The sequence below is a fragment of the Pelobates fuscus genome, chromosome 3, assembly GCF_036172605.1.
Source record: "Pelobates fuscus isolate aPelFus1 chromosome 3, aPelFus1.pri, whole genome shotgun sequence".
Lineage (NCBI taxonomy): Eukaryota > Metazoa > Chordata > Amphibia > Anura > Pelobatidae > Pelobates > Pelobates fuscus.
The window spans coordinates 49,275,412-49,296,385 of NC_086319.1; the positions used below are offsets into that span (position 1 = coordinate 49,275,412).

Here is a 20,974-nt window from a genome sequence, read left to right on the forward strand (position 1 = left end):
CGAGGGAGTTCAGGTCTTTCATATGTAAAAGGGGGCCTGGGAATGCCAGACATTAAAATATATTATAGAGCATTCTTTTTAGCAGAAGGGTTTAGACTACTTAGAATGAGAAAAACCTCTCAATACCCAATTTGGCTAACATTTGAAAATGCATGCTTAGATGCAAATAATATAACATACTACTTATGGACAGGCTCGGTTCCCCAGTCTCCTTTAAAACCCATGTTACAAAGCACAGAACTCTTACTAAGAATATGGAAAAAATGGTGTCCATGTGTAATAAATCTTAATTTGATGTTTAAAGCTGCACCAATAATGGCGTTAGCAGCTCTTTCTTTGGACCTTCAGATGAGAAGGTGGCTAGAGAAGGGGGTAAGACAAATAGGCAATTTAATGATCGGGCCACAAGTAAAATTATTTCCTAATCTTCAAAAAGAATTTAACTTAGATGCTAAAGAGATGTTCGTATACTTAAGGATTAAGAATATGATAAAGGCATATGATATGGATAATCCAGATAATGAGGCAAATATCTTACCCTCACCAGAATTTATTTTGTCACGTAAGTCTATTAAACCATTTTCTTGGTGTTATAATGCACTGATTGAAAGCGAGGCACCAGAAAAATTAAAATATATGATTAAATGGGAGAATGAAATTGGAAAGCAATTTTCAAGGAGAGATTGGCACTTAGCTATGTTTAGCACCAAGCAAGCCTCACGTAGCTTATCGTTATGGGAGGCGTACTGTAAGGTGACAATGAGGTGGTACTTGGTACCGCAAAGATTAGCACATATGTATGCTGACTCATCAAGGCTGTGTTGGAGGTGTGAGAAAGAAGATGGTTCTATGCTGCATATTTTTTGGGAGTGTCTATATTTAAGAGAGTTTTGGAAGCGAATTCAGAATTTAATATATGAAAAAACAAAGCTTTTGATTCCATTGCATGCGGAGAAACTCGTACTTCATATTATTCCTGGGATTAATACACATGCTCACAGAAAGGTAATTTTAAATATCCTTACGGCAGCAAAAATAGCCCTAGCAGGCAACTGGAAGCAGAAAGCTATTCCTTCAGATGAGGCAGTATATGCTAAAATGAACAAGATTAGCTCATATGAAAAAATGGCCAGTGAAGTTAATGGATGTCTCGACAAGTATAAAAAAGAATGGTACAGTTGGATAAAAAACGACTGAACTATGCTCTTTATATAGATATAGAGGGATTAAATAGAGTACATAAAGGTAATGGGTGACTAACCAGGGTTGGGCGGGGGGAATGGTGGTGAGGGTTTTTTTTTGTTTTTTGTTTTTTTTTGTGTGTTTGTTTGTTTGTTTGTTTGTTTGTTCTTGGATGTTGTTTAGTTAAGGAAATTAAAAAAATGTAAATTAATTGGTAATTGATACTGCAACAAATTAAAGGGAGTATATTACAATTGTAAGATAGATGAGAAAAAGATAAACCAGAAAGAAGGCATTCATTTTTCTCTTCTTTTCTTCTTTTTTTTTATAATAGGAATATAAGATGAATATAAATGATTACAATGTTAATGAACAATACTAAGGCAATGTTATAATGTAATGATTACAATATTAATGAATGATATAAAAGGCAGTGTTATAATACAATGGGGAAAATGTGCTATTCAACTGTGTTGTACTGCGTGTTAATACTCTTTTTGGAATTAATAAAAACTATAATTGGGACTTTGTGGTTTATGTGAAAGAATCACTATATTTAGAAATAACCCTTTCTTTTTTGTTTGTTTTTTAAATAGATCCAGTAAGTCGAGTGTGCTTGAAACCAAAGAATGCAAAGGATACTCTAAGCACATATATAAATGCTAACTTTATCAAGGTGAGTATACGTGAATTGTTTACTTACTGTTTCGATACCTTCAAGTCCTAAAAAATCTCCAGGTATTATATTATGATAAAGTGTTTTGGAAGGTTTAAATTTCATGTGACATTAGGTATACAGCAATTCAGGTCCCCCATGCCAAAATAGCACATGTTTAAAGGGACTCTTCACGCACCATCACCACGACAGCTATTGTATAACCTATGGTTTCCCTGCAAACTACTTACTGCTCTTGCTACTCAAGTCAGCCACCTGAACGAGCAGGTGTATCTCAATGTAACCGGTCAACACTAGTAACCACTAGTTTATTGTTCAATGTTGTAGGGCTATGGTGGAACTGCGAGAGCCTTCATTGCCACACAGGGACCAATGATCAACACAGTGAATGACTTCTGGCAGATGATCTGGCAAGAAGACAGTCCCGTTATTGTCATGATAACCAAACTGAAAGAAAAAAATGAGGTATAATAAATGTATTGATATTTTGTATGTAAATAAATATATATATATATATATATATATATATATATATATATACACACACTAATATTTTGACCTTTTTATGTCTGAATAAACCTGGATTGGTTAAATGTTTTATTGAAAATATTGCCATTGGGCTAATTGTGTTTTGCATTTTAGCATGCACAGTTCCTGTTTCTGTGTTCTTGAATGCAGATGTCGAAGGCTGTACCTTAATAGGGGTTCAATCATATTTGTCTAGGTGAGAAGGTCTGATGTCTGTTTGGCGTCCATGGCCGGGTGGTAATGATTTTTTCATTGAGGGAGGGTGATGTGGCCAGTGAATTCAATGATAAAACCCGTAAACGGTTATAAACCTCGTGTTGGACAACAAGTCACAATGTCATTCTATAAAGGTTACAAAATACAATGTCTCAAGTCAACAGTGATGTTACTAGGTGGCTCTTAGACCAGAGGCTTCAGCTGAAGGAAAATTTATTTTTATGGCTTCCACATATATTGACCTAAATAGCACCAATACCATGCCCTAGGTCCAACCCTATAGCTAACATGTTCTGTAAACCGCATTGTGGCACCAAATCTGTGAAAGTATTCAGAGTATTATATAAATCTATATTTATAACTCCACATCTGCTGTTGATTTACCCCTTTATTCCAGCATTAAAAGTATACATTCACAGCAAAACCCCACATTGTGCTGTATCATTGACTCCAAATATGGTGCATTTAAGGGGCACTGTCACTAATTATATAATTGGAGGTGTTTTTCTCTCTTAGTATTACAGGGATCTCAGAGCTAACAAAACAACAGTGACAAAATTAGAACTAGATTTGCCCTAAGCCGAGCCTGGGTCCCATACACCATTGCAACAGCTACACCCAGAACTCACAGCACCTAGCCCTGCAGGATTGGCCCTAAGCAGAGCCTGGGTCCCATACACCATTGAAACAGCTACAACCAGAACTCACAGCACCTAACCCTGCAGGATTTGCCCTAAGCAGAGTGACATCACAGTATGACTGAGTCTTGCAGTGCCTGCTACCTCCAAAGACACAGCTGGGAGAAGCTGATAGGGCACTGCTTTTTCACACTGAAGGATGTTCACTGATGCTATAGACTGGATGTGTAGCCCAGGAAACCAACATTTAAGTAACTAATTTTATGGAACCCTCTTCCAAGTGGTTTACTCCTGTTAGAACCATAGGTATGCCCCTTCTCGGTCTCTCCGCTCTGCCCGTGACCTTCTCCTGTCTGCTGCTCACACCCTTACGGCCAACCCACCTCCTATAGACTGTAAGCTCGTTTGAGCAGGGTCCTTTTCAACCTATCGTTCCTGTAAGTTTTCTTGTAATTGTCCTATTTATAGTTAAATACCCCGCCCCCCCCCCCCCCCTCCCCACCTTATTATATTGTAAAGCGTTACGGAATCTGTCGGCGCTATACAAATGGCAATAATAATAATAACTAGGATTTGTCATTACCCCAGTCAAGACACCAGCCTCTATGAGCCCCCCTAACCCCGTAACAAAACCCCTGCAAGCCAACCTAAGAATGTCCTCAGCAAACCCTACAGAAAATACATGCAGGAAAGTGCTTTTCACCGGGAAGATTTACAGCAGTGACCTTCAGAGTTTTACTGGTGTTTTCTTTTCACATGTCATTGAAGATATACAAAATCATAAGGATGGCACTTTAAAAGCGTTATAGGTTTTACTAGACAGAGAGTAATCAATACATGTGGTAAAGAGGCCCTGCTCCCAGCTGTACAATAAAACAAGAAAAAAATATATAAATGAAACATTAGGTATAGAAAAGGTATGACATGAAATCACTATAACTGGTGCGTTCATAAAAAATGTATCAGTATGACAAGATGTATCAGCGGATGATTAGTAGTTTAATGAACTGGCAATTTCTTCTAAGAGGTGGGTTTTGAGTGAACTCTCAAGATTGAGGGATGTGGAGCTAATGTGAACACGCGTGATTTAGAGAATCTTGAGATAAATGAATAATGATTTTAATTTGCAAAGGAATGGGTTTTACTAAATTAAGTAGCATTGTGGCTTCATTGTGGTGGAGAGAGTCATGCAATGTCAACCAGAAGAGGTCTGCTCTAGTTTAGATTGGAGCTAATAAGCCGCTAAGCTAGAGTCTACACAAACATTTTGGTCCGGTAGTAGCTTGCAGAGATACCTTAATTAAGTAAAGAAATATATTCTGAACTAACAAAAGCTCATTATAATCAGAGTTGAATAATCATTAAGTGGAATAATGTTTTTTTCACTGCTCTTCATCACAGCCATAAGATATTATTCTAAAGCTCTAATAATTAAATACAAAAATAAGGAGTCTACAAAATCTGTCAAATCACCTGTCCTTGTTACAAAATTCTCTCAGGATCAATTAAATGCACAGCAAGTATTTCCCTCTCCATAATCTGACCTTCAACTGTTTCACCACAAGCTTAGTAAATTAAAACCAAACTTTACTGGACCCTTTATCCTAGTCCCCATCCATTGTCCTATTAATTATGAACTAATGTATCCTTAAGACAGTTTGAAATTCCATAACCCCAACCAACCACACTTTCTAGGAACTTTTATTAAAGTGAATAGTGGGTTACGTGCATTGGAAAGAGAGTGTGTAGGTTGGTCTGTCATGTTTCTGCAGCCTAAACAGTTAAGGACTTTTTTAAAATAACATAATTATAGTAAAAACAAGAACACGCACATGAAATTTATGTTTTCACCAGTCTATATTAAGATGCTTGTTACTGCCGCTCATTTAGGCAGTTCATTTCTGAACGCAATCCCAAACACGAAAAAGTGCAGGCGGAATGATTGTAGACTTATACAATATACATATTGCTTATGTCACTTGCTAGAATAACTGTGTTAATAAAAGTGTATTAGTATGCTGCGAATGCAGCCACCCTGTGGTGTTGATTATATATTTCTAAAAAACCTCATACTGGTTTTGATGGGGATATCTGCCAGAGGTTGTTGATTTAGCAGCTCTGCAACCTATAAAATAAGTTCCTTAATCAGTATCTCCATAAATATGCAGTAGGTTGTTGAAGTTAATATTTTGGCTCAATTCTGGATTATTTTATAATCTTTCATTGAAATAATGAAACTAGAGTCACAATTTTTCTTTGAGACCAGCTTTGAAAATCATTTCTAGAACTGGTTGATCAATTTAAAGTTTAGGAATAACTGGAAATCTACAGTCATGGATTACAGCTCATGAACACCTACACACGTAACTGTATCAGTTCCCGGAGTTTTGGGGAATGCCGAGCGAAAAGCCATGGTTACTATGTGACTGCATTTAATCTTCCACAGAACCCAGAAATTCTAATTTAAGTTATATCATGTTGAACTAAGAAAATGTGTTAGTACGGTATGGAGCAGCACATAAAGATGTGTTAATTCAGTATAGAGCAGTAAAGGAATGATGTGTTAATTAGGGATTATTCTAGCTTTAGTAACTGAATAATCTAAATTTTATTAACGACAGGAGGCGAATATTTGCTTTATCTTTCTTTACTGAACCTCCCAGCAGCAAAGGAACAGTTAACAGTAATATAAAAGTTCAACCAATCAGATGTATAACAGTATTATATGATGTCATCAAACTCCTCACATATCCTCTTTCTTGCTGTGATCGATGATATGTCTGTGTCAACCGTGTAAACTGTAACGATGAACTGTGGACTAAGTTGGAGTCCTGAAGTAGTCAACATGTTGAATATTCAGCGTGCTTGAAGGAGCCGTATATACAAAGGTAGGTATTTTTCACACTAAGGGAATAGAGAAAAGACGTGAGAGTATAGGTTCTCATACTAGGTGAATGCAATTTATGGCATGTATGTTAAGAACAAATTGTAGTTACTCTTTGAATATAATATTGAATATTTCAAACACTAGATTAGTAGTGTTATGGCGTGAACCTATGGCAGATGGTGTATAAAGTGTGTGTAACCAGTAGACTGGAGTATGCATAGTAACTTACCTGGTGTAAGAAAAGTGAAAATAAAGAAGGGGGGGAAATATTCGCCTCCTGTCGTTAATAAAATTTAGATTATTCAGTCACTAAAGCTAGAATAATCCCTAATTTTATGGCAAAACAGGAGGCTTCATATTTGCTGTTTTAACGCTCCTATATGATAGAAGATGCAGCATGTGTCATAGGTTTGAAATAAAATGTACGGAATGTGGAATCTCTGGACCAATCTGCAGATGACAAAATGTCTGAGAGGGAGCTCCCCGCACGAAAGGCTGAGGATGCGGCTGCTCCTCTGACTGAATGTGCGCCAAAAGATGAGTCAATGCCTGCTTGCGCTAGTATCCATCTGATCCACCGTGCGACGGTGGGGGCGGATACCGGTTTGTGTGGTTTTACATAAGACACGAGAAGGGGTCCCGTAGGGTGGCATAGAGTGGAAGTGGCATCTATATAATGCCTTACGCAGAGTGCCACGCAGAGTGACTGTCTATTTGGAAAGTAAGGGTAGAAAACGGAGGAAGAATTTGTTTTTGTTCGTCTGGTGATGTGAAACTTAACGCCTTCAGGCGAGAAGACTACTGCGTGGGAATCAAATGCTCGAATATCAGAGACCCTACGGAAGGATACCAGGCATAGGAGTAGGGCCAGTTTGCCCGAAAGTTGACGTAGCGTCAAATTTTCATTAGCGGGCCAGGATTCTAGAAGGGAAAAAACCTGAGTGATATCCCAGAAACAGGAGTATTTAGGAAGAGGGTGTCTGCCTAGCCTGATCCCTCGTAAAAGTCTACAGAATGAAGGATGTTTCCCTATTGATGCATTGTCAATGGGATTATGGGCCGCAGAAATCTATAGACATTAATTGATCGATAGGATTTGCCCTGATCAAATAGGGTAGACAGAAAATTTAGGATGATCGTCAGAGGTGCTGAAAAGGGATCGGTATCCCTTTCCAAACACCAGCTGACCCATGTCTTCCATGCAGCGATGTAAGCTCGCCTAGTGCCTGGGGCCCAGGAGTCCCAAAGGAGAGCCTGAGTTGTCTCCGAAAGTCCTGAGACATTCCAAGATCCCCTGAAACGGTCCAAGCTACAAGTTGGAGCCGGTCCTGAAGGGCGAGTGGGTGACAGTGCCCTGTTGGGTTCCTGAGGATGTCGGGTGATCGAGGTAGAAGAATTGGACCGTTCACCGATAATTCTAACAGGGTTGGAAACCAAGTCTGGGTTCTCCATAGTGGAGTGACAATGACTATCGTCACTATTAGGGCTTTGACCCGGTAAAGGGTGCGCTGGATCATGGAGAAAGGTGGGAACGCATAGGCTCCTGTCTCCGGCCAAGGGTGTAGAAAGTTGTCGACTGCCCATGACTGGGGGTCTGGGAGCCAGCTGATAAAGGCCTCCGTCTGGCGGTTCAGACGGGATGCAAACAGGTCCAGTGTAAGGGGCCCTCGAAGGCAATGAATTTGGTGGAACACGCGGGGGTCCAATTGCCAGTCGCTTACATCCCTCCAATGACGAGAGAACCAATCTGCGACTAGGTTGTCCGTGCCCGGAAGATATTCCGCTCTGATAGATAAATTCCGTTCTAGACAGAATTGGTAGAGATCTTTGGTAAGATCGGATAGTAGCTTGGATCGGGAGCCTCCTAACCGTTTCACATAGCGCACTGCAGAGACGTTGTCCATGCACAGTACTAGTGAACAATTGAAACAGTCTTTCGCGAAACTGCGAATCGCGAAAGATCCTGCAATCAATTCCAGACAATTGATGTGCAGTGCTTGTTTGGATGGGGACCAAAGTCCCCCTGTGGACCCTTGGGCGCACGTGGCGCCCCATCCTAGGAGACTGGCATCGGATTCCAGAATTAAATCTGGTTGTGATCCGAAGATGGCTTTGCCATTCCAGGCTTCCATATTGTGAAGCCACCAGTGAAGTTCTATACGAACTTCGTCTGTCAGATGGATGTACTGATCGTAGGAGGTGGAACGGTGTAGGTAATATGTCTTGAGCCATTGCTCGGTAGTGTAAAGGTCCTGGGTAAATGGCTTGGATAGAGGTGGACAGTAGGCCTATAGTATGGGCCAGATCGCGTAAGCGAATCTGATGGGCTGATAACAATTTGCGAATGTTTTTTTATGCTCTTGATTTTGGCAGAGGGATGCTGTAAAATCGCCTGTACGCAGTCTATCATAAAACCAAGAAATTGAACCTTTTGGAATGGTTCTAGGGCTGACTTCTGGAAATTTATTACGAACCCTAGATTTTGTAGTAAGGCCGTCGTCATGTCTGTGTGTTATCGTAAGAGGTTTGTGTCATGTGCCATTATCAGGATGTCGTCCAAATATATGATGGATCGAATCCCCTGTGATCGGAGTAGCGCCATCACTGGTTTCATCAGTTTCGTGAAACACCATGGTGCGGAGCATAGTCCGAACGGGAGGCATGTGAACTGCAAGATTTCCTCTTGCCAGAGGAATTGAAGGAAAGCTCGATGGTTGCGAGCAATAGGAACTGTGAGGTATGCGTCTTTGAGATCGAATCTGGAGAACCAATCTCCCACGCAAAGGAGGTCCCTGAGTAGATGGATGCCCTCCATCTTGAAGTGGCGATACCTGACAAATGGATTCAGGTTTTTTAAGTTGATAATTGGGCGTAGGTCTCCAGTTTTTTTGTGGACCAGAAAAATGTTGCTTAGAAAAGTATGCGGGAAAGGGGATTTCTCTATTGCCCCTTTTTCTACTAGCTTGCGCAGTTCGGTTTGTAGTGTCAGGTTGTCTGCTGCAGACATCTGTAGTGGTGTAGGTGGAGTGTCTTGGAAGGGGTTGGAAAGGAAATCTATTTTGAACCCTTGGACTGTGTGTAGGATCCATAGATCCTGAGAAAGTAGTTCCCACTGTTGGAAAAAAAATGGTTAATCGACCTGCTATATGTACATTGAAAGAAGGGAGATTTATTACCTGGAGCAGTTCTTCTGCGTAGGGAGGCAGATCCACGTCCCCGGATAGACCATATTAGTGAATAGTTGCCTGTGATAGGGTCGGGGTTGTCCCGATTGCCAATAGTTTTCAGAAGGGCGAGGCCTGTAGCCTGTGAAGGCGATTCTGCTGTTTGTTCGGCCTCTAGAACGTGCAGCTTTCCCAGAAAAACGACCTGACTGAGAACGAAAAACCCTGCGCAAGGAGGATTGGGCCTTATTTAGGGTGGTGAACACCGCTACATGTTTGGAAAGGTCTTTCATGAACGAGTCCCCAAACAGTTATCCATTTGCCTCTGGTCCCAGTTCTCAGGAGCTCAGATCGGCTAATTTTGCATCCAGTTTGTATAGTGCCGCCTTGCGTCTCTCGGTGGACATAGCCACATTAGCGTTGCCTAGTAAGCATAAGGCTCTCTGGGCCCACTCTCTGACTGTGTTTGGGTCAAATTCCCCACTAGTTAAGGCTTTGTCCGCTAAAATGAAAATTTGGACTATGGGGCCAGCGATGTCCAGGAGTTTATCCTGGGTTGTCTTAAGACCCTGATCAATACCCTTACGAGGGTCTTTCCCAGTTTTGGTGAGAAAAGTTACGAAAAGTGGGTCAAACTCTGGCGTGAGAGCCACCTTGTTTGGAATGGTCGGTCGAGGGCACTCGGCTCTGAGTTTTGCCCTAATTTCTTTGTCCAGTGGTTTGCGTAACCACATTTTACAAAAGTTAGAAATGTGCTCTGGTGGAGCCCATTCTGCCGACCGTGGGTGTCTGATGACCCTGGGGTCAAATAAAGGGACACCCGAAGCATCCAGAAGGATGTCTGAATCGGGTCCTTTTTGATTAGGTAGTTTAGCATCTAGGTCTTTATGTGTGATAAAGGTCTCCTTGACAAATTCCGATGGGGTATCCCCTAGCGCATTCGCCAAGGGGTCCTCATCAGAATATCCAAGGAAGTAATCTTCAACCCCGTCTCCCGTGTGGGAAGTAGAACCCTCTAAGGGGTTAAAATTAGCTTGAATGGGGCGAGTGGCAATCAATTTTTGGGACTTGGCAGGAGCCTTGCCCTTGCCCACAGACCTACTATCCCCTTTCCAGGGGCGCTTGCGTGTAACCTCCGGATCCGAGGGCTGAGAGTCCTCGGAATCAGAGAGTTGACGTGCAGTAGGGGTGACTTCGGCCGAAGGCTTCTCATGAAAGGCTGCTAACGCCTTGGGGATGGAATCTGCAATGGTTGAAACCAACCAGGCTCTGAGTTCCTGGGATATAGCGGGCTCATTATTGTCAGACATAGTATGTCTTAGAGCGGTTGCCAAATAGTTAAGTTTATTACCGTATATACTCGAGTATAAGCCGACCCGAATATAAGCCGAGGCCCCTAATTTTACCCCAAAAAACTGGGAAAACTTATTGACTCGAGTATAAGACTAGGGTGGGAAATGCATCAGCTACTGGTAAATTTCTAAATAAAATTAGATCCTAAAAAAATTATTTTAATTGAATATTTATTTACAGTGTGTATATGAATGCAGCGTGTGTGTATGAGTGCAGCGTGTGTGTATGAGCGGAGCGTGTGTGTATGAGTGGAGCGTGTGTGTATGAGTGGAGCGTGTGTGTATGAATGCAGCGTGTGTGTATGAGTGCAGTGTATGTATGAATGCAGTGTGTGTGTGTGTATGTATGAGTGCAGTGTGTGTATGTGTGCAGTGTGTGTGTGTATGTGTGCAGTGTGTGTATGAATGCAGTGTGTGTGTGTGTGTGTGTGTGTGTGTGTGTGTGTGTGTGTGTGTGTGTGTGTGTGTGTTGCAGAGCCTTGGTGGGGAGTGGGCAATTTTTTTTATTTTTTTATTATTTTAATATTTTTTTATAATTAATTTTTATTATTTTATTTAATTATTATTTTTTTATTATTTTAATATTTATTTTTTTATTATTTTATTGGTAATATTTATTATTTTCTTTTTTTTCGTCCCCCCTCCTGCTTTATACATAGCAGGAAGGGGGGCTCCTTCCCTGGTGGTCTAGTGGCATTGGTAGTTCCGTGGGGGGGAAGAGGAGGCTGTGAGAGAGCGTTACTTACCTCTCCTGCAGCTCCTGTCAGCTCTCTCCTCCTCTGCGCCGGTCCGTTCAGCACCTCTATCAGCTCACACTGTAAGTCTCGCGAGAGCCGCGGCTCTTGCAAGACTTACACTGGGAGCTGACCGAGGTGCTGAACGGACGGCGCGGAGGAGGAGAGAGCTGACAGGAGCTGCAGGAGAGGTAAGTAACGCTCTCTCACAGCCCCCACAGCCCCTGTCTGTATTATGGCAATGCAAATTGCCATAATACAGACACTGACTCGAGTATAAGCCGAGTTGGGGTTTTTCAGCACAAAAAATGTGCTGAAAAACTCGGCTTATACTTGAGTATATACGGTAATTTGAAAAGAATAGAGTTGAATGGGGTTCACCCAAAATTTATTTCAGAGTATAGATGAGGGTCACCCAAAATATTTGTGTAGTTTAACACTTAAAGGTCGGCACTTAATATTTAGTGGGGTTGTCCACTAAAAAATACACAAGTGGGTTGTACCACTATAATAGTAAACAGTGGGGTTAACCACTTAATTATAACCATAGACAGTGGGGGTCACCACTGAGTAGTAATAAAGTGTTGTATCACTTTAATTAAAGTGTATTTGCATAAGGGGGTCACCCTTAACAGTAATATTGGTGTTAAAACACCTTTAAGAATTGATATTAAAAGGTGAATAAAGGTGGGGGTCACTAAATGAAATTAAGGTATTAGCACTTTAAGGTTGTCACGTCTAAACATTTGTTATGAAGGAACACAACTGCAGATTTCGTATAGTTTGAATATTTATTAAAGAAAGTAAAAGGTAAAGACTTTAATTCCAATTTACAGGTACTGTAGCTTTAAGTAGTAAACGATAACTGAAGTCCACAATTACAGGCACTGTAGCTTTAAGGAGTAAACGATAGTAAATTGCAGACACTGAATCAATAAGGAGTCTCTTAGTAGAGTTAACGGTTTAGGTGATAAGTAATTACAATAGCTGTTCCATACTTTAACTGAAGCAAGACAGATGCAGATAACTGATATGAAGTATGAGTTGAAGTTAGCTGTAACGGGATTGTTTTTACCGAAGGACTTTTGGAGACAGGTAATAACAGCTTTTAGATGCAACTCTTATCACATTGGTTTTACTTAGCTTCCGGCATATAGAACACTGGTTCCCGAGATCTCCTCAGAGGCGTATGAAGAGTGTTTAATCTTTAGTCGTGGATGAGGAGAGGTGAAGGGAACTTTGCAGAGTCTTTCAGTCCGGTCTGGTAGCAGAGGCTTTCACAACGAAGTTGTAGCCGGGTTGTGAGTAAGGAACGTAGTTCAATAATCCAGCCTTGATCAGCTGGTGCAGTCAGATTAAATAGGCAGACCGTGTCATACAGGGGTGTGGCTAGGCCTGGTGGAACCAGGAAGTAAGAGGATACCATAGTTAAGGCATGACAAAGGTGCTATAAAAAGAAGAGGAAAAATTTACTTACCAGATCCGAAGTCAGGCGAGTTGATCGCTGCTCTGGTGACTGGAAACGCGAATAAAATGGCCGCCGCCAGCAAAAGGGCGGGAAACAATGCACTTGCTAAGTGCCGACTCGAACGGGCGGGGTGACGCAAGGGCGCGAGACTGAGCTGCGGACTCCTGGAAAATGGAGTCCGCGGCTCTGACAGGAAGCCTGAGCGGCTAAGACCGCGGTCACCCTCAAAAACGCGGGAAGAAGCGCGGCAAACAATCAGAGAAGTGTAAATGCCAAAACTGAGTCGCGGGAGGAAACCTCCTGCGATTTAAAGGGGAAACACCTAAATAAAAGTTGAATAGGAACTGACAAAGTATCATAAGATTGAATAGAATGAAATTAAAATAAAAAGAGCATAAATGTTGTTCACAGAGAAAGTGTTGTTAAAGTGATAAGTGAATATAATGTTAAAGGTATTTGACCATTTTGTAATAATGTTTTAATTGAAATATTGTATTATAGGTTAAATGATACAGCAATATAATTGGAGTAGACTCACCTGGGAGGCAAGCAGCAAAGAAAGAGGATATGGGAGGAGTTTGATGACATCATATAATACTGTTATACATCTGATTGGTTGAACTTTTACATTACTGTTAACTGTTCCTTTGCTGCTGGGAGGTTCAGTAAAGAAAGATAAAGCAAATATGAAGCCTCCTGTCTTGCCATAAAATTCAGTATAGAGCAGTACAGGAATGATGTGTTAATTCAGTATAGAGCAGTACAGGAATGATGTGTTAATTCAGTATAGAGCAGTACTGGGATGATGTGTTAATTCAGTATAGAGCAGTACTGGGATGATATGTTAATACATTATAGCGCAAAACTAGAATGATGAGTAAGTACAGTACAGAGCAATAAATTAATGATGTGTTAGCACAGTACAGGAATGATGTGTTAGCACAGTACAGAGCAGTACAGGAATCATGTGTTAGCGCAGTACAGGAATGATGTGTTAGCATAGTACAGAGCAGTACAGGAATGATGTGTTAGCACAGTACAGAGCAGTACAGGAATGATGTGTTAGCACAGTACAGAGCAGTACATGAATGGTGTGTTAGCGCAGTGCAGGAATGATGAGTAAGTACAGTACAGAGCAGTACATGAATGATGTGTTAGCACAGTACAGAGCAGTACAGGAATGATGTGTTAGCGCAGTGCAGGAATGATGAGTAAGTACAGTACAGAGCAGTACATGAATGATGTGTTAGCACAGTACAGAGCAGTACAAGAATCATGTGTTAGCGCAGTACAGGAATGATGTGTTAGCACAGTACAGAGCAGTATAGAATGATGTGTTAGCACAGTACAGGAATGATGTGTTAGCACAGTACAGAGCAGTACAGGAATGATGTGTTAGCACAGTACAAAGAAGTTCAGGAATGGTGTTAGCACAGTATAGAGCAGTGCGGGAATGATGAACTATACTGTACTGAAACATCATTTCTGTACTGCTCTATAATGTACTAATCATCATTACTGTACTGCTCAATACTCTTCTAAAACAACTCCTGCACTGTTCTATGCTGTGCCTTGTTTGGCAGGGCCAATAAAGTATTACTTGTACATTCTTTATTCTATTGAATTCTGCACTTTTTGTAAAATGAGAAAAAGAGAAAACACTCTTCACACATAAAGCACTTAACTTAGCAAGCTACGCTGCTTTAGCAGTCTGGAGTAACCCTTAAAAGGAATACTATAGTGCTGGAATCAGTGCTTAGGTGTCTGACCCCACCTCTCCATGGTCTCGCCATGGCCGGCCCCGACTGGTTCCGGTTCCATGGCTGAGATCATAAAGTTTAATGATATCAGCCAATCCAATGCTTTCCTATCCACAGCAACATATTGCACTGAGCCAGTCAGCATCTCCTCATAAGGATGCATTAAATCAATGCATATCTATTGGGAGCGTTCAACACCTGCATGCAGAGAGTGGAGTTGCTGACTGCCAGTGCTGCACACTCTGCAACACCAGACTAGGAAGCATCTCTAGTGGCCATCTCCGTGACTGACACTTAAGGTGTTACTAGGCAGCAATGTAAACACTGCCTTTTCTCTTAAAAGGCAGCATTTACAGTGGACTGAAGGGATAGCCTATAGACACCAGAACCACTGCAGTAAGCTGTAGTGGTTCTGGTGATTATAGAGTCCCTTTAAGGCAACATTCCCATTTCTGTGCTATTCATAATTGAACAATTTAGCTCTTAATGAATACAGCTCTAGAAAAATCATCTGACTTAACTTAAATTTTAGCTTAACACATGCTAAATTGCAAACACAAACTGTAAACTTCCAACACGTGTATTTTCTTTCTGCTTTTCTTTTGACACTCTCCACCATTGTACCACCCTGTTGTGATCTAGATGCTGTGACTTAAAGGACCACTCTAGGCACCCAGACCACTTCAGCTTAATGAAGTGGTCTGGGTGCCAGGTCCTTCTAGGGTTAACCCATTTTTTCATAAACATAGCAGTTTCAGAGAAACTGCTATGTTTGTGAATGGGTTAAGCCTTCCCCTATTTCCTCTAGTGGCTGTCTCATTGACAGCCGCTAGAGGCGCTTGCGTGATTCTCACTGTGATTTTCATAGTGAGAGCACGCAAGCGTCCATAGGAAAGCATTATGAATGCTTTCCTATGTGACCGGCTGAATGCGCACGCAGCTCGTGCCGCGAGTGCGCATTCAGCCGACGGGGAGGAAAAGAGGAGGATCGGAGGAGGAGAGCTCTCTGCCCACCGCTGGAAAAAGGTAAGTTTTAAACACTTTCCCATTTCCAGAGCCCGGCGGGAGGGGGTCCCTGAGGGTGGGGGCACCCTCAGGGCACTCTAGTGCCAGGAAAACGAGTATGTTTTCCTTGCACTAGAGTGGTCCTTTAAATACACTTTTTCTCCACCAGTCTCTTTAGCCTAGGTAAGCATGAATGGGAATAGTACTCAATAATATCTAAAATCCTGTTGGCTGCCAATCTCTATCTGATTGAGCTATATTCCTACTTATCATTCCTTATCCTGTACTACAGTGTATGCACACATGGACTTTGTGCATGCTTTCTCAGAGAGCTCTCAGGCATGTCTGACCAAAGGATGCCTTAATTTACATGGTGGGCCAGGACAGCCAGATGTTTAATGTATATTAGAAAATAAAATAAAAAAACACAACCCATGACTATCTTTTAGTTAGCTGTAGTTATGCGCCACAACCATACATGTGACATTACCCCTATGGGTCCTATTGTTTTCATGTGTTCTTTACTGGTTGTATATTATGGCTGCCACTTGGTTATTTTATTTTGGAAAGCTAATTTTTCATTCTGTTAGACAAAATTACACCATCAGACCTGATGTGATGAAATTATGCATTTACGTGATTCCATTATAAAATCAAAGTAACCACACAATTAGTTAATTAAAGGAACACTATAGTGTCAGGAATACAGACGTGTATACCTGACACTATAAGTCTAAAAACACAGCTACTTTTCCTTATTTCCAGGCCACACCGGTCTACTCACTGCTGGTCCCACCCGAGCTCTCACTCAATTTTGATGATCTCAAAAATGTATTGATTGATTTCCCATAGAAAAGAATTGGAAGGCTATTGCAGATGCGCACTGTGTCACTCAGCATCTCCTCATAGAGATGCATTCAATCAGTGCATTTGTATGAGAAAGCTAAAGCACCTCCATGCAGAGTGTGCTGATGCAGAACGTGAGTGCTGCACATTGTGCAGGACTGACCCAGGATGCACCAATATTGTCCGTCTGTGACTGCCACTAGAGGTGATACTAGGCAGCAATATGAACACTGCCTTTTCTCAGGAAAATACTATTAAGCTGTAGTTGTTCTGGTGACTAGGGACTAGTCCCTTTAATTTAAAGGAAAGCAATCAGATTCTATCAGTATTCTCTCCCTAAGAGCGATCCTCTGTTGGCAGCAAGCACTTACCGTAGTTGACCGAAAGATTCCGGCTTTACTCAGTTAATATTCAAAGTCTAATAGCGCGCTTTCAAGACCTGTTAGACAGAATGCAGAATTTGAAAGCATCTATTACAAAATGGAAATAGGGCAACTCAATTCCATATATATATATATATATAAATTCAGTTCAACTTTTGAAAGATTAAAAAAAATGTTTTAAAGAATATTGTGAGGGTGCAATGTCCTTCACAGCTTCACCTCTCTTTTCCGCACTCCAAAATGAATGTAATGCACCTACCTGCACCCAAATCTCCATGCCCACCTATGTTCGTTACCATATTTAACATCCCTTCTCTGTTCTGCTGAAATACTAAACACAGCAGTATATACGCACCCTGTCTAAGCTTTTCTCCTTTCATTATATCATCTGGATATGCATACACAGTATAAATATGAAACGCTGATTTCTATCGCTATGAAAACAACCCGTGTCATTGTTCCATAGCCTGTACCCAGGCATTTCAATGGTTGGCATCACACCCATGCATCGTGCCTACACAGACAGAAGTGTTTCTATCATCAAAGAAGTTTTTATAACCCAGTAAATGAATTAGACCGAACAGGGTGCAACTGTATTTTTAGCCCTTTCTCTTCCCGTGTTTATAATTTGTCCTAGCTTCGTAGGGAGGAGTGAGGCCGAGATCAGATAATGTGACAATGTGAACATTTTTACAATGGGTGGCAGCTGAACTTCTAAATGTTATTTTTTCCCCTTAATGATCTTATAAGGGACTTTGTGTCAAGCTGTAAAGACACACATTAAGCTGAAGCAAACACATCTAGACGCTTGCAGAACTTCTTGATAATTCTTACAGGAATGCTGCACAGGTCAGTCGGTCACTTGCTAACGAGATGCTAAAAAATGACATATCTGTGTGTGTGTGCGTAAGTATGTGTGCGTGTGTGTGTATATATATATATATATATATATAATTGTGAGGGCACTTTGTTTCTCCAGGTGATCGTACCTGGGTGCAATGCCTCTGCCCAATAAATAATATAACATCCAAGAAGAGTCTCACTTGGGGATTTGCACTAAATGAACTGTAAGCTATCTTAACTCGTGCCAATAAAATTATTACATTTTAGTCTACATAAGGGACCTGAAGAAAGTATCTTATGTAGACTGAAACATTAACATTCCATTGGCATAAGATAGTTTAATAAGCATTATGGTCATCTTGTATAAATACCATATATATGTTTATGTGATTGGTGGAGACTTAGCTTTTGGTGTAACCCTCACCGTGAGTATTTTTCCCAACATGTGTCAAGTACCCTAGTGCCCGTACTGTTTCTATTTTACAGCTATTTATACTTGTAATAAAAATTGTGGAAGCTTGCATGTTTATCCAGTGTATTGTCACAAGAATACCTTAACCTTCATATGTTAGTTATAAAAATGTTGGCAGTTCATTCAGGCTGCTGTAAAACAATTCAGGGACCTCGAATGTGAAAATTGTACAAAATCTATAATATCATGTTATGTGTAAGCTCTGCATTGTCTGACTGCGGACTGAAACAAATTATGAAATGGGACACATTTATTAAAGCTGTAGATTACTGTAAACCCAGTTACGTGCAAATTCAAAATATATTCCATGTTTCTATTGCCATATATCAGAAGGGGACGGTACACATTCATATATATATCAACTTGTGTGTTTTGTTGCTTTGTGTAAGTATATGTTATTCTCCTGACCTCTGTTGACTGCCAGGCATAGTACTGGCCAGCCTTCTCAACTAGCCTGATGGGAATTGTAGTCCACAAACATTTGGGTTTCCAAAGTTTGACACCGCTATCCTAGTGTAAGATCTCCAGTGTTATTGTCCTGTTGATCTATAGTATATTATATGTTTTAGTATAAGACAGCTACATTTTGTATAGAGCTCTATAGAAAACACATTGGTGTATGTTGTTCATAGACTTATGTTTGAGGATTTGTTTACTAAATTGATTTAAAAACAGAAGTGCAAAATGTAAGATAAGATTTTGGAAAAATGTTCCATCTCAGTAATAGTCAAAGCTTGGATATTTTAGACTGAATATTCAAATTTGTGTTTTTAATCAAGCATATTTTGTCTCCCGTGTTTTAGCAGTTTTCCAAACGTGTGTATTACGGAAGTCATTAATGTGCAATCAATATAATAGTATAGCAAGAACTATAAAGCTTTATATTGTCAAAACATAAGTACCGTATATATTGTTTTATCTGTGTTAATTTTCTTGTACTAGTGTGACATTCAAGTCATTACATTTCTGGATTTATATATGTCATTTCTTTGAGCCATATGCTGCCTATTGAACACATTTTATACTAATTTAAACAGGTTGCTGAACTGACAGATAACTGTACAAAATGTAAGACATGTTTATGCGCTGTTAAAATGCATACCACCTATAATGTTCTGTGTGTTGTATATATGATAAAGATATGGTCAGGACTCATCTAAACATGCGTACATTATAAGGTCGTTGCTGTGACCAAGTAACTCAGATTCAAATCCGTTTCAAAGCCCACACAGTTTTCTCACTTTTTAAAAAGCAAACATAATGAGGTTTAGTTATAGTAAATGATGAAACATTATATAAACCTGCCACTATTTACAGGGTACCTAGGGCTGTGACAGGGAGGGGTGCAAAACCAAGTTTTTGCATTGTATTATCATAAACTGTAACTAAACCCCCATTATTTCTGCCTAAGTCAGATGTTTTAACTAAACACAGCTGAAAGATCACAATTTTAATAAAAGAGTGTTTTTATTATTTTTCATCTTTCATCTGTTTAGTAGGTAACTCCCTAATTTGCTCTCCTTACGTGGGCCATATTTAAGGAATTATCACCTTTTTACCTTCTTACCTGAGGCCTGAGAGGGGGGGGGGACAGTGCTTCCATTCCCTGGTGGTCCTAGTGGTGAGAGCGAACTCTAGCCTACAGCTCAGGCTAGAGTTCACTCTCGCAAGAACGGAGTGTTGCCATGGTAACCGTGGCAACGCTGCATGCTTGCGAGTGGAGAACCCGGTTCATGAAGGCAAACAGCAGGGCTGGAGCTTGGATAGCACCAGCCATGCATGGGTTGGCAAGGGAGACCCTTGGCCAGCACTATTTTCTTGGGGGGGGAGGGGGCAATTGCCCCAGTGCCCACCTCCCTGGATCCGCCACTGTCTGGCACCATAACAACTTAATTCAGATGAAGTTGTTATGGTGCCTTTACTGTCCCTTTAAGCTAGTCAGATGACTAAATATATTGTGGACCTAGTTGCAGTATGCTGGCATCACGTTATCAATTCCTGGCCTGAGCTACTGTGTTATGAACAGAGGCGGCTCTCTAATTAGGTGATTTAGGTGGCCGCCTAAGGCCTCGCGATGATGGGGGCCTTGCGGACGCCTAAATTGCCATAGGGCAGTGTGACAGGTCGAGTCCTCGGTCAGAGACCAAGGACCCGACACAGGAGGGGGCCCGGCGGCTTGCCCTTTATGCCGCCGGGTGCGAGGCCCCTCCTGTGCCTGCCCGGGGAGAGAGCAAGCCTGTCTGCAGCTCCGCCGAGCGCAGTGCTGCTGACTGAGTGGGTCTCGCGATCTCAGCCAATCAGAGCGTTGCCGCGGGTTTCCACGGCAACGCTCTGACTGGCTGAGATCGCGAGACTAAACTTACCACGTGGTCTGCAGCTCTGCACCCGGCGGAGCTGTAGACCGTAAAGGGAGCCCACCGGACCACCAGGGATAAAGCCTGGCCACCCACTGGACCACCAGGGAAACAGTTAATCAAATGGTATTTATGTTTCAGCTCCCCACCCCCTACCCTGCCCTCCTACCCCCCTCTGCCACAGGCACTGCCCCAGCCCCCCCACCACCCTCCTGCCACAGCCACCCCACCACCCTCTGCCCCAGCCAGCCCACCACCCTCCTGCCCCAGCCACCCCACCACCCTACTGCCCCAGCCACCCCACCACCCTCTGCCCCAGCCACCCCACCACCCTCCTGCCCCAGCCACCCCACCACCCTCTGCCCCAGCCACCCCATCACCCTCCTGCCCCAGCCACCCAACCAACCTACTGCTCCAGCCACCCCACCACCCTCTGCCCCAGCCACCCCACCACCACTGCCCCAGC

The 20,974-nt window shown here is 41.7% G+C and overlaps 1 protein-coding gene across 2 annotated transcripts in view; it reads left to right on the forward strand.

Annotated features, from left to right (window-relative positions):
* The window catches only part of PTPRR (protein tyrosine phosphatase receptor type R), a 177,852-nt gene that overhangs the window by 142,999 nt on the left and 13,879 nt on the right, over positions 1 to 20,974 (forward strand). For both annotated transcript variants that reach the window (XM_063447011.1, XM_063447012.1), the window contains 2 exons: positions 1,779 to 1,858; positions 2,186 to 2,323. In XM_063447011.1, coding sequence (XP_063303081.1) covers positions 1,779 to 1,858; positions 2,186 to 2,323 — 218 coding nt within the window. The remainder of the gene's footprint in view (positions 1 to 1,778; positions 1,859 to 2,185; positions 2,324 to 20,974) is intronic.